The sequence below is a fragment of the Dermacentor silvarum genome, chromosome 11, assembly GCF_013339745.2.
Source record: "Dermacentor silvarum isolate Dsil-2018 chromosome 11, BIME_Dsil_1.4, whole genome shotgun sequence".
Classification (NCBI taxonomy): Eukaryota; Metazoa; Arthropoda; class Arachnida; order Ixodida; family Ixodidae; genus Dermacentor; species Dermacentor silvarum.
The window spans coordinates 64,003,642-64,018,267 of NC_051164.1; the positions used below are offsets into that span (position 1 = coordinate 64,003,642).

At 44.4% G+C, this 14,626-nt stretch overlaps 1 protein-coding gene across 1 annotated transcript in view; it reads left to right on the forward strand.

Moving 5' to 3' along the window:
• The window catches only part of LOC119433733 (inaD-like protein), a 233,597-nt gene that overhangs the window by 119,462 nt on the left and 99,509 nt on the right, over positions 1 to 14,626 (forward strand). The window contains 2 exon segments of the mRNA XM_049658330.1: positions 1,833 to 2,012; positions 3,991 to 4,078. Coding sequence (XP_049514287.1) covers positions 1,833 to 2,012; positions 3,991 to 4,078 — 268 coding nt within the window.

The following is a 14,626-nucleotide window of genomic DNA, read 5'->3' on the forward strand; positions in this document are numbered from 1 at the left end:
ACTTTCGCAAAGTTTTGCGTGACTCGGCACTGAATGTGGCGACCTATGCAGCCGACAGCGTTTCTGGCGCTCTGCCAAGCTAGCTATCTTTGCACAGTGCCAGAAATGCTTTCGGCTGTGTACTTTGATGCTTCCGGTGCCAGATCACGTGAATTCTCGCTGAGGTGAAGTCTCTGCAATAGTGATCGCTCAAACTTATCGCCCTTGATTAAACCTTAGCTTTGCTCTGCAAGGTATGCCACTGTGGCTGATGACCATTGAAAGATTTGTTGCCGAAATCCTCCGCTTGTTTCTTGTAGCGTTGGCTGCTATGTATGAGACGGAGTAATAGAGTCATTACAAACTATAGTGGAACCTTGATTATACGTCCCCCAGTCGATGACCCGCATTTTACGACGGATTGGTTTGGTCCTGGCAAAGCGCTCATAGAAATAATGTATTAAAAACCTCGATTATACGATGTAATTTTACATCAACCCCGCCTTGTACAACGCCTCTCTCGATACCATCCGCGAAAGAAAAAAGAAAGAAGCTCTAAGCAGACACAAGCTGGTGCCTGTGCACACTGCAGCCGGCTAATAACAGCTTTGCAATACCGTATTTACCCGAATGTAGCATAACCGCGATTGTAACGCTAGGGGCGACTTTCCAGTCACACGAAATAAAAAATGAAATAAAAATAAAACTGCAAATGTAACGCGAGATTAACGGAAAAATAAATGGTGCCTTTATTCAAGGAATCGCAATTCGGAAACTAGTTCTCTTCGCTCATCGTCGTCTCAAGAGGAGACGGAGCTTTCCTTGGGCGGTATTATCAGGCAATCACTTCCGTAGATAGTTTCACTTTCGCGAAATTTCGCATGACTCGGCACTGAATGCATCCCCATCAAGCGTTTCTGGCGCTGTCTTAAGCACGCTCTAAACGCCAAGAGCACTCTCGGCCGTATACTTAGAGGGGTTCGGTGCCAAGACGAGCAGAGTCTTGCAAAAACGAAACTATCTCCAGAAGTGATCACCCGAGAATCAATCATCTTCCGTGCCATCGAGCTTGTTTGAGATTTAAGTACCTCTTAAAAGGCCGCACAACCATTTCGTTCAGGGTCAGTGCGAGGCCAGTTCAGGTTCTACAAAGCCTTCCCGACTGGCCTCGCATTTAAAGGGGGCCTGCCGCTGGTCTCGCCAACCGCAAATTGTCGACTTGATGACGTCTCAGACACCTAGCCGTGATGGACTTTCCCAGCTCCTCGGCCATCAAAATTGCTCGTCTCTCGAAGCGCTCGTCCTACCGAATGCGCTGCGTCGCCATAACATCGCAAATAAATGGAGTCGAACTGCAAAAGGCCGCAGGGTATTGTGGCAATGTAACCAGTCACAAGTACAGCGAAAACAGCATCGATTCCAATCAAAAACAAGTTCCGACTTTCGGTCGACTTGTCTATGGATTGGATCGAGACGTAGAGTTACAGGTTGCCAACGTAGTGCTAAAAATCGCGCGATTTAGAGCATTTGTTTTAAAATGGGCACTTTTGCCGTTATTCGAATGTAATGCGAGGGTTCAAGTTCAAGCAACGAAAATCATGAAAAATACGTGCTTTACAATCGAATAAATATGGCAGTTAGGTTCGTGCCGCGGGCTTATTCAGGCGGTCTATACCCGTTTTTTGGGCAAGACTGAGTGTCACTGCCTGTATTCTTAGGTGTTTAATATACGACACCCGGATTATACGACGGTTTTGCGTGGTCCCCTGAAAGTCGTGTAATCGGGGCTCCACTGTATTGTACAGTCCTTCCAATGGCCATTGCATGTGCGGCTTCTCATTGTACGTGTGCAGCCTTCACTGGAAGCTGTGAGCCCCCAACGCAGTCCTCTGGCAGTGTGCAAGTCAGTGTCACGCGAGTCTCGCCTGAGTGTGACATCTCAGCTGAGCCGGAGTGCGAGCCAGGGTAGCCAGGAAGGCTTGGAGCCACCACCAGAGCCCACCAAGAAAGTGCTCACGGTGCACGGTGTGGAGGTGACTACTCTTTCATCTCTCCTTCTTTTTCAGCTTTTCACATGTGCGGTCGAATCCCGTTGATTTGACCCCTTTGGGATTGCAAGCTTTGGTCAAGTTATCCTAAAGGTTGAATTAACAAATGGCACCAAATCGAATGGATACAAATATTTCTTATTCCTTGAAGTAGTCTGTTTTTATCGACAGATCCCTTCAATACAGTAATACAAGTACTATATATATATGTCATTGTTGGTCAATGGCCCACAGACGCCAACACTATCGTTAAAGTTGACAAAATCCTCAAAAGAGACATTACCCAGGACAAAGGCCAAATTGTCATCATCAGTGTAGGACAGGTTGCTCCCTTCACTGTATTCGCATAGAAAATCAGTAGCACTGTCTGCTCAATTTCTTGTGTTTACCAGCTTTTATTAACCGCTGCACACATGAGGAGAAACCTGTGAGTGTTGAATTAACCGGAGTAGAACTAAAAGCGTTTTCTTCCATAGTCAATGTATGGAAGTGAAAAGTCTAATTATTCGATGTCGAATTAATGGGAGTTAACTGCAGCTTTATTTATCGCGTTTTATTTGTTTACAAATGCCGCATCTTCAACAGCAATACATTGCAGGAGTGAGTACACTTGTGATCAAAAGTATGCGAACCATGATTGTCTTGATCAGCAAAAATTCTGTTATTTACATTGTATGGCTGCAGCACATAATAAGTACACTCGAACCTCGTTATAACAAAACGAAATATAAAGAAATAATGGGTATAACAAGGTAAATGAAATTCCCACAGAGATCCATCTATTTAAAATCTTGTTTTAACAAAGTAACATTGTCCTGATATAACGAACTAGATTCGTCTCCAAAACCAAACAAATACCCAACTGTTGCGCGCCGAGTACATCACTTTCCGCGGGGTTCGGCACTCGTTCGCCATGGCAGCTCAAAACTCCTGCATCCCTGCCTCGAATATGTCGTCGAGCAACACTGGTCCTTCTCACTGCCGCGCGTAGCTGTCCGCCCGCGCAAGCCGTGGCTCATTATTACACTTCTCCACTCCACACTCTCTTGCACGTGCCTGGCTGCGCGAGACCCACCGCAGTGAGAGACGCGAGGCGGTGTGAAACATTAGGGCATTCACTCCTACTGCGCAGCATGCCACGCAGCCATGTGCAGCTGGGGGTGGCATCCAAGATCCCCGGCGCCATCTCGGGGGTCACGCGCAAGCCTGCGCGAGTAGCGCCATGCTGTGCGGCTATGCGCAGCAGTGCGAAAGTTAGTACATTCACTTCTATTTTTCTATACGGCACTCCACGCAAGCAGCCGCAGCTGAGCCTGGCCTTGGAGATGTCCCCGGTGCAATTTCGGGGGGTCAAGCCCAGGCCGTGCATTCACTTGTCCCTCTCCTTGCGGCAAGCCGTGCGGGCTGGCAGCCGGGGCGTGGCGTCCGAGATCGCATTGTCATCAGTGCACTCTCGGAGGCCACGAGCCGGCTGAGCCAAGCCGGTGTGGCAAAGTTTGCTTGCCTCCTCGATCGCACATCGCAGCGCTGTTTTGTGTGCCATGCGCTGCTCCACCGCGACGAGCCAAGTGGAAAGTGAAAGTGAAAGACCATCACAGTGGAACAGCAGGCAGCTATCGAAAGGCTGTCATGTCAGGTGCTAAGTCGCGTGTTGCACACGCCGAAGATTCTTTTATTGTTTTATTAAAACTTCATTGCATGCGGGGCCGTGTGGCGATGCCGTTAGCTTCAAGGCCGTTTTCTTATTTCTGTGTTAACACATGTGCACTCCGTTGGGCCTATATTGCATAAAATTGCAGTAATTGATATAACGAAGTAATTTTGACTCTCCCTTCAGCTTCGTTATAACGAGGTTCGAGTGTAGTCTTTCATTTCTCCATCTCACTCTTCGTTTTCTGTCCAGTGTTGTACCTTCTAGTGTTTTGGTGTGAATCAGCTGCTCACTGCTGCCTTCTCTGCGCAGATCGACATGAACAGTGCGGGCAGCATAAAGCGTGAGGAGCTCTCGGACGGCGAGGGAGAGGAGGAAGATGTTTACGGCTACACCATGAGTGAGTGGCCGCATGTTTGACCAGCATGCTTGGGCAAGGTCTCATTGGCTCTGCGGTTCAGAAATGGGAAATGCGTGGTTAGACAGAACAATCATGGTATCAACCATATTTATTCGAATATAAGGCGACATATTTTTCTATAATCTTTAGCCTCAAAGTCACCCCTTCTTACGTGCAAGGCTGACAGATTCAGTTACTGTTTCTATATGTCAGCAGCAGTGCCGCATTTTTGGCTACCCAAATTTTAGATGGCAGTGCAAATTGTAGCCACTAATAAACCTTGGCAGGTGAGGCAGTAGCATATTTCTGCGCGTATAACCTGCTTCGAGAATTAGAAAATTTTCACAGTAAAGGCGGGGTGTGGGTTGCGTGTGAATTCCGCCTTGAGGTGTAACTTACGGCAGCACGAATATCACCTGACGATGTAGCTTCAGGCAGCGCGGCACACGCTGCCATACAGCCACTCCTCAACGAAATGTTTTCACCAATTCATTTTCTTTATTTCCTAAAGACGAGAGGACTTTCGATTATTTCGGGCAATCTCTGCCTAATCTGAATAATCCGTCGGCTACTCTGTGTCGCCTTATATTAGCGTGTATAGCTCTTTTTCTTGCATTCCCCAACTGAGGGGGGGGCACTCCCGTCTTATAGTCGAATAAATACGGTAATTGAATAGGCTGCACTGCATGCCCATTCATGCACTTACAGGATATAACCAGGTATGAATGGCTTTCTGCCTCCCTCTGCTGGGTTAGACCTTCACGATTAATATCCCTGTCAGACGGACAAAAATGAAGTGACACTGACTTCGCTGGTAGTGCCGTTCACAGGCTGTCACACAGAAAGGTCTAGCGATATTCACTGTGTAATGCCATTGTGCCTGCCACTGTGTTTGTCAAACTCGCTTCACTGCACAGAAGCATATAGCCTCGATAGCAGTGCTTCAAAAATAAGTAAGGTAATAATACTCAATGCTGGGTCACCATTAATACTGAAAGCACTCTTTTTCTGTGTGATTTGAAATGTTATAGGCGTCCATGCTTGTGGAAACCAACATTTTTCCTCTGCCAATGAAAGCCGCCGACGCTTTGCCATTGTCATCTTCCAAACACACAGCATGTTGCTCGGGTGTTGGATGCAGCGGCGTTATGTCTTCGTTCATTGAGATTAACCAGGTTAATGTTATTTTTACAAATACGTATTGCCTAATATAACTTAACCGATCAGCATTCCCATCAATTTCAAATGGTGCTTTCTTTTCCCATATTGCAGCACTGCCACCATAGTGACATTTTGTGCAGCGAAGGGCACTTGCTCAACGTGTCACTAAATTTGCCCATCTGACTGGGGTTATAAGTTATACTATCTGTTGCTGCTCAGTTTTTCGGTGCTGTTCTGAATGGATACACACCTGACATGGCATAACAGAACATGTCCTGCGGAGAACAACGCGTGTTAGGTTCGGATGTTTTCGGGGTCCGCCAAAGGTTTCTCATTTTCCTAGGAAAGAGGAATACAGACCTGCTCATGGCACAGCTGCGATCTCTTGATGAATACGGAACGCGAGATAGCAAGAATGTGGAATAAGCGAAACGCAAGCTTTCGAGAACAAATGAGCTTCACGCACTTAGCTGCGTGCTACTAATTTGCCACACGGATCCGTGTGGCAAAGTGTACTTTATCACACATGTACTTTACCACACATGTACTCCGTGAACAATGTGTATGTAAACAATGTGTACTTTACCACACTGAGTGACGGTTGAACAGCTGTCATTCATGCTCATTGGGAATGCGCATTAAGTGGTGACCAAGCTCAGTTGAAAACAGGAGCTACTGGATGGCAGAAATCATATTTGTAAATCATCTCTTTATATCACAGTATGCCACTTTCCTCATTAAAACCTTGTTAGAATGTGCAAGCACCGAAAAGTCATTGTTAAGTTGGTGCCCTCGCTTCACCATCTGTGCTGCCAAGGTAAGTCTTTGTCTCTGCCAGCTGTGCCTTAGTGGCTTTTGCCCGATCACTGGGTTGAGTAGGTTCTCTTCTAACCGGACCGGCATCATAGCACCAGGCCTACACGCAACAGCGCAAGCGTACGCAATCTGTTGCATTGGCAAGTGCTACCACCCAGCTCATTAGCAGTCGCATGGCACTCGGGATGGCAGTGCACGGTTGCACAGCACAAGGGGAACGTTGGTCTTGTCCGCTAAATATTCTTGCGCTTTTCTTTGCCTCGAGTCGTCTTTGCCTTTGAAACTAATGGAATTCAAATAATCCAGGAACCCGAGATTGTTGGTCCTTGCGTCATATGTACGCAATGCTTTGTCTACACTGAATGATGGGATTCTGAATGGTCCACTCTCGTACTGTGCTATATGAATCGGGCGTCTCGAAACTTATGGACTGCAGCTCACAAGCACCCTGTGAAGCCTCCTTTTCTTTTGCAGCTGTCGCGACTGATGAATAGTCATGCCTGCCAACTTTTTGAGAGGCCCAGTTGCTGTGGCATTGCTCTGTGCAGTATTAATTTGGGTCAATTTGTTTTGCTAACGTTAATGTGTCATAAAAAGGTCTTTATCCGCAGCTCTGCAAGCTGCCTTTTTTTCTTCTCACTAGTGGATACATCATGCGCGTGGTAGAGAAGCATGTGGGGCCAACAGTGGGGCATGCTGCATGCTTGAAACTTGAACCGGGTTAAGCTTATAAAATGAGCATGCTGTTAGCCTTTTAGAAACGGGTTTATTGATGCGTTCTTTGTGTCCACTGGTGTTCATCAATTACGGAGATTATGGAAGCTGTATTATGTCCAACACCTTTACACTACTCCTGAGTGCTTCGTATGCTGTTTGTGTACTTCCTGTCCTCCTGGATTGTAGCTTGCTTTTCGAATTGCTTACTGAGCATAAAGTTTGTTTTGAATTGTTTCTCTCACTTGTTTTTTTTTTTTTTTAGTTTCTCTAATTTATTTATTTATTGCACATTTTTTTCATAGTACTGGATCTTCACTAGTACACATTGCGGGGCCAGAAGCTAAGATGTTACTATGAAAACTGTACTGGGACATTCAAATTCTGCAAGTAATACAGTAAAGATGGCAGTGAAAGATAACAGTGTAATTATGTTAAAGTTCATGTGCAGGAGAAGACTGCAGTTCAGGCACGAGTTTCTATCCTTTTGAACTACTGCACAAGTTCATGGTGTACTTGCAATTTACTGATGACAATTCGAACAAAGCTGCCTATGAGTAGATAGGAAAATGAGATTGTTTGGGTGTTGATAGGGGCAAATCTAATAACGGTAGTATGGTAGGTGGTATGTTTCCTTGTGTTTGTCTTTGCTGGTGACCCAATTTTCAGTGCCTCATTGACTGCCTTACAACCATTTTTCTTTTGAACTCAACAAAACTTTTTAAAGGAGCCATTTCCTACAATACATAGTGCTTTGTATTCAAAATTCCATCTACGCTGAAATGAAGTTGAACCTTGTTCAATGAACCTTGACTTTGCGAAATCAGCAGTATGACAGACTTTGCCATATCTTGATCCATGTCCCATTGAACTTCGTGTATCTTTTCCTGCAGTTTAGCAAAGTACCATATAAACCGAAATACGGGATGACTGCTTACCTTGAAGTGAAAAAAAAAAAAAGAAATGCGTTAATTATCATGATGGTGCTGCAGCTTTGCAGCGAATTGACTGCACTGTCACCCTAGCGAGCATGCATGAAGCTCCCGCACAAAGTCTGCCAGTGTGCCCACAGGGTCTAGTACCGTTGTAAACTATAAAGTGTCAGCCTAGTGTTAATTGGCCATGATGACGGTTGGAACATGTGCACACATTGTGTCGTGTCGGTCTTCTTTGCAGCATAACATTTATTTGTTTATTTATTTATGTGCCCTAAAGGCCCGTTTGGGTGTTACTTAGGGTAAGTGAGTGAAAGCAATAAATGTCCAAATATAAAGACATCAGTAAGATCTTGTGACAGAATTGTTTACAACAGGATAAATACATATGGAAGAAAGTACTGAACACAAACATAAGCACACATTTAGGGAAAGCTTAGACTCACAACATAAACATCATGATCAATAATAGATGCAGTGTCCTTTGTCACATCAGTATGATTACATTTTTCAGAGCTCTGTGGCTTATCCAAATGAACGTTGTGCTGCCAAATGCCTCCAGATTAATGGACATTTGATTCTATGTGATAACGCTTATATTGTTTGCTTGAAAGGGATGGCATGGCTGAATTATCGTATTCTGTGAACTAACGAAGATCAAGTTTACTAACATTTACCGTAGCTAATATGCCCTAAATGTGGCAGTGTCTAAATTCACTGATGTTAGCTTTAGCACCACTGCATTTCTCAATGCAATCCCAAAGATTCAAAAAAGGGTTCGCTGCTTCTTTGTTGTCACATGGAGTTCGCAAGTTTGAAGAGTTGGCAGTTTCGTCAGCGTTCTCATTAGTGCAGCCTTGGGAGGAATGTAGCATTTTAGTCTAGAACCATAGTTTAAAGACACTCAGTGCTGTTTTGCATTGATACAGTAAACCTCGTTAATTCAGATTTCACAGGACCGAAAAAAATGTCCTAATTAACCGAAGGTCTAACTATCGAGAGTATTAAAAAAAAAAAAATACACTAAACAACTGCTTACTACGTCAACACACTTTTATTTACGGAACGAATGATCAAATCCTGTTTCTGTATTGCTCAATAGCAGTGCGGAAGCTGCAGTTCTCGTAATGTTGTGAGTGATTGGCCCTCACAGCTGCAATGGCCTCGAGAATTCCTTAGCAGCGCGGCTGCGGTGCGCGCCTTCATTTGATACACGTTTTTCACTACGAAGCGCACATCCCGATTATTTTTTCGCCATTGAGCTGGTCACCAACAGATCGCCCATCCATCACAACGTAGCCGGTGCTCTTCATCCTCAACAGCTTTGAACCGAGTCAAAACAGAACTACCCCTTTCCACAACTATGGACAACACCACAGCAGCTATCGGCGCGATCATGAATGGCGATTACATACGCAGTTGTGAAGGCACGCTGCCGACGCGCGCACAGAGTCAAAACGAAACTACTCTTTGCCGCAACCGCTGCGGACGAAACCGCCGTCACTATCGAGTCGATCATGGATGGCGATCTTGCAGTTCTGAAGACACGCGGCTGACATGCGCACTGAGTCAAACGGTTACTGTTTGCCGCAACCACTGCGGACGAAACTGTGGTGGCTATCGATGCAATCATAGATGGTGCCTACGCAGTTACGAAGGTACGTGGGCAACACGGTGTTATGCACGGAGGTAAACGCAAGAATAAAGGCTTTAAACATTCACGTAAACGAAGTTAGACGCTAGTGCCGTTTTTGCTCTTCTGCGTCGCACATTTGCGGTGCTCAGCGCTCGCCGAGCTCTGAGAGTTGACCGAATTAATCGATGTGCGTCCCAATATGTCCAAATTAACGAGAGTTTGATTCTATTAAATAATGTATGTGCCTGCCGGGACTAGAGGACGAGTCCCAATTATCTAATTTTCCAAATTAACGGGGGTTGAATTAACGAGGTTTTACTGTAGTGGCAAGGAACTTGCCCAGAGTGATGTTGAGCATGGGCCTTAACAGCACAAAGGGTTCACAGGAGCATGACATATCAAGAATGGATATATAAGGGACACCTCAGGCTTTAGCCAACATTTCGGCAAGACGCCACGTCAGGGAAGCCAATGCTTTTGCAGTTTTATTAGGAACCGTTGCAACTACTGCTGTAATATTTCTGCTTTAGCAGCTTTTGTGCAGTTGTTGCACTGATATTGCTTTAGCAGTATAGAAACTTCTGCTTTAGCAGCCAATCTTTCTCAAGGTTGCCCTGACAAAAACTAGCATTATCTAATCATGGTGACGATTGAGGCATGTGCATGCATGGCACCGTTTCACCGATAACTTTGGGGGATCTCATAAGCATGATCATAACTGTTTTACCAGTTGTACTGTAGCACGACGAATGCAACAACTTGCAGTAGTTGCTTCTTGTCTCTTTTTTTTTTTTATCTTGTCATATAGTTGGTTCCAGGCTGAGGCATTCCTTGCTCGAAAAAAGTTGATTGCTAGAAGCAGAAACAGCATAACAACAAATATAGCATGTTACCCATAAAAAAATCCAAAGCAAGTACGTGTATATCACGTTATGAAACCTCATTGGAACAGGTATGTTCACTGCTGTGTTCAGTCACCTTGTGGGATGTGCTTGAACTGCTCCAGACTGCGAAAATTTTAGCTTTAAGGCAGCTCTAGCAGGCATGCTTTTGATCCCAAGAAGAAGTCGTTTCTCATTTACTTTTTCTTTTTTATTACTATTTCTACCTGTTTTTTTTTTTTTTTATATGGGGTTCCAAATCACTGACACAGAAGGCACAACAGTGCTGCCAATGTGTTGTTGAAAGCTTTATTACTTTTTTCTTTCAAAATGACAGCCATCATTCAGATGCACACATGTTTGGGGGATATTTACAAAAAAAAAAGTACACAGCAATTAGCATAATTTAGGGCAAAATGGTCAAATTTTAGAGTACACACACTCAGTATGGTAATCATTAAAACCATCCTGTGAATATTTTTTGAAGAGCTATCATCACTTAGATAAAATTGTCATCACTCCCACGTTATATTTAGGTTGTTCCATAAAGACTGGCATTGAAGTTCTGAAATCCTTATTTCTGAAAATTATTCATTGGCACTTTATTCCCTTTTTATATGCTTTCCAGTAAGTGAAATGCACACATCCCACCGTTTCTACCATGCCTAGACATTTTGCCACCTTCCTAAAAATCGCCTTCAATGTGTTAGCGATACCTTGTTTCTTGTCTTGTTCTATGTCTAAGCAATGTCCCTTTTTTACCGTTTGCCAAATCTTTGCAACAATCCCTTTGTTCATTTTATAGTCCAGATGCAACACTCGCTGACTTTTTTCATGTACTTCATGGTAAAAAAGGACATTTCTTTGACACGGAACAAGGTGTAGTTTAAACATAGGAGGCGATTTTTCAGTAGAGGTTAAGAGATGGCTTCACTCATGATACATAGACTTGGTAGAAATGGTTCAATGCGTGCATTTCACTTACTGGTGACCATATAGAAAATGATAAACGTGCTGATGAATAAAATAACGATTTCAGAGCATCAGTCTGTCTTTATTGAACAACCCTTGTATGAGTAAAGGCCTGTGCAGCTTCCTACAGATGAAGCGCTTTGTGTTTTCCTTTCATAGTGTGTTGTGTCTGTCACACAACAGCACACCACAATCGTTGCCAACCACCGTAGTTCCAACTTTCTGTTCTGCCAAATCTGTACTCATAGCATGACCAGTTATTGATGGTGGTGGTCATCTCACATTCTCAGTTCTACCTTTTTCCCCTTTTTTCAGTGTCGAGCCGTTTTTAATGGGCCAACCCTCCCCTCCCCCCTCCCATAGGCGAGAGTGAAGGCAGTCTCAGGAAGGAGTACAAAAAAAAAAGAAAAATTATCCACTCTGCATCTAGCCAAAGCTTCAGCTAAAACGAAGATCTATAGGTCCTCTAAAAAGTGCTATTTTTGGATTAATAAAACGTATTTGTCTGCTTTGTATTCTTTTCTAAGCTTCGTACTTCCAAGTCTTCATTACTTTGGCTTGCCATTCATTCTCCCAAACTGACAACGCTTACGCTTATTCGCTTTCTACAGTCTGCCTCTGGTCATGAAATTGTGCGCATCATAACATGATAAGATTACGGACTACTGCATTTCTGTTCTGAGTCTTTTGTTGCTCATTATGATAAATGCTTAGTTCATTTGAAAACTTCTATGCAATGCACTTACTATATGGGATTTAGAAGTTAGTAGTGTTATGACTTCAGGCAGCTGTCTTTTTGAATTTGCTGTTGCCTTCACCTTGTTGCCAAGGTGAAGGCAACAGCAAATTCAAAAAGACAGCTGCCTGAAGTCATAAGCGAAGTGGGGCGTATCTTGAGTAAGTAATGGCACGTTTTTTTTTTCTTTGTGCTCGTGACACACATAACACTTTGAGATCAACAAATTTTGTCAATAGTTTTCTTTGCATATATAATTTAGATGTCACATTGGTTTTTAAATTAGAGGGGCTGGCAGCTGGCTGAAATGCATGAAAAATGTGCTTTATATTGATAGAATCGAACCGGACGTTAGCGGTTTATTATAAATTTCAAATTGGTGCTAAAGTCGCGTAAAACTGCATGCTGCGACACTCTACAATTAAATTCTTGTACTAACTTTGGAGCTGCCTCTTGTAATCTCAAATTCGTGTACGCAGGCCAGCTGTCGCGTACTGTGCTTTCTGTTTATTTAAAAAGAAGAGGTTTCATTGTATTTAATTAATGCATTTGTGCGCTTGTAAGTGCATGTCGCGCTGTAAATAAACTTAGCATTCGAGAGTTTATCTATAAACGTTTTAACGTTTGCGTGTACAATGTTACCGAGCGGTTAACGGCAGTAGCAAAGCTGGTAATGACATCTTGTGGCGTTTGCTCCTACTGCAATTTTTATTAAACATTTTTCTGTCGCATCCGTGTTATCGCCGAAAAAAAGAAAATTGTAAACGTACTGCATGATACCGACTATGTCGCTACCAACGTTTTACACCAGCACTGAAGTAGAATATTTGACTCACTGCAATATTAGTTTAATTGGCGGAGTCATGAGGGAGGTAGTGACCGAATACTGCACCAGGGAGGCCAATTCCTGTTCAGGCGAGGGAGTTACTTTGATGAAGCTTAGTGGGCCTTCCTAATTTGGTTGCACCTTAACTAGTATAGCCCCACTAGCTCTCGGCAATATATTTTTTTTTTCTTGCCGGTGTCAGGCACCACTCCATGCCTGAACATGTAGTGGACTGGAGTAGGATTCGAACTTACGACCTTCAGATTTGAAGCCGGGTATTCTACCTATCAAAAGTTACCTATCAAGAAAGAGGTCAGGCAAGGAGACACAATCTCTCCAATGCTATTCACTGCATGCTTAGAAGAAGTATTCAAGCTCTTAGACTGGGAAGGCTTAGGAGTGAGGATCAACGGTGAATATCTCAGCAACCTTCGGTTTGCAGATGACATTGTCCTATTCAGCAACAATGGAGACGAATTGCAACAAATGATTGAGGATCTTAATCGAGAAAGTGTAAGAATTGGGTTGAAGATGAATATGCAGTAGACAAAGATAATGTTCAATAGCCTGGCGAGGGAACAAGAATTCAGGATCGCCAGTCAGCCTCTAGAGTCTGTAAAGGAATACATTTATCTAGGTCAATTACTCACAGGGGACCCTGATCACGAGAAAGAAATTTACAGAAGAATAAAATTGGGTTGGAGTACATACGGCATGCATTGCCATATCCTGACTGGGAGCTTACCAGTGTCGTTGAAAAGAAAAGCGTACAATCATTGCATTCTACCGGTGCTAACATATGAGGCAGAAACTTGGAGGTTAACAAAGAAGCTCGAGAACAAGTTAAGTACCGCACAAAGCGCGATGAAACGAAAAATCTTAGGACTAACGTTAAAAGACAGGAAGAGAGCGGTGTGGATCGGAGAACACACGGGGATAGCCAATATTCTAGTTGACATTAAGCGGAAGAAATGGAGCTGGGCAGGTCATGTCATGCGTAGGATGGATAACCGGTGGATCATTAGGGTTACAGAATGGATACCAAGAGAAGGGACGCGCAGTCGAGGTCGGCAGGAAACCAGACGGGGTGATGAAGTTAGAAAATTTTAGGCGCAAGTTGGAATACGTTAGTGCAAGACAGGGGTAATTGGAGATCGCAGGGAGAGGCCTTCGTGCTGCAGTGGACATAAAATATGTGCTGATGATGAATATTAGTTTAGCGTCCTCTGCGGTTAGACACTGCGTCACCAGACTTCGTTTGCCGTACACTTCTCCGGCAAACGTTACGAAGTTTACGGACAAAGACCAGCGGCGGCCGGCGCGGTCCTGTCATTGCACGGCGCCGCTCGGAAATACATTTGCATGCAAATACATTGAACTGTATATGTAGCATGAAAGACAGGTGCGTGCACGCACGCACGCACGCGCACACACACACGAGATGTTTAATGTTTGAAACCGGCTGACCATGACATGTTTCGGGCTGCTGCAATCGTTTCTGGCGCATGCAGCCAACAAAGCCGTGGTCTTCCAGATATCTGTTTGTTACCCACCGGGACCTGTCTCTACAGGGCGTAGATTTTATTGCCAATTATATGGACACTCCAGGCGAATTTCCGCTGTCGGCGTCGCCGTGATGTTCCGCGTAACTCCAAGTGCGATAATATCGCGGCCGAGCGTGGTACACTGTAGGTGTGAGCGAAAGCTGACAAAGGTGAGCTGAGATGGATGGTGTCGCGGTGCGGCGGTGTCTTCTCACGTTTGCAAGGGAGGGAACGGGGAGATGTGCGCGTGCTAGAAGTGTGTGTGTGTGTGGGGGGGGGGGGGGTGCAGGTTAGTGCGCATCTCCTCTTCTACTCCGGCTGAGCGTG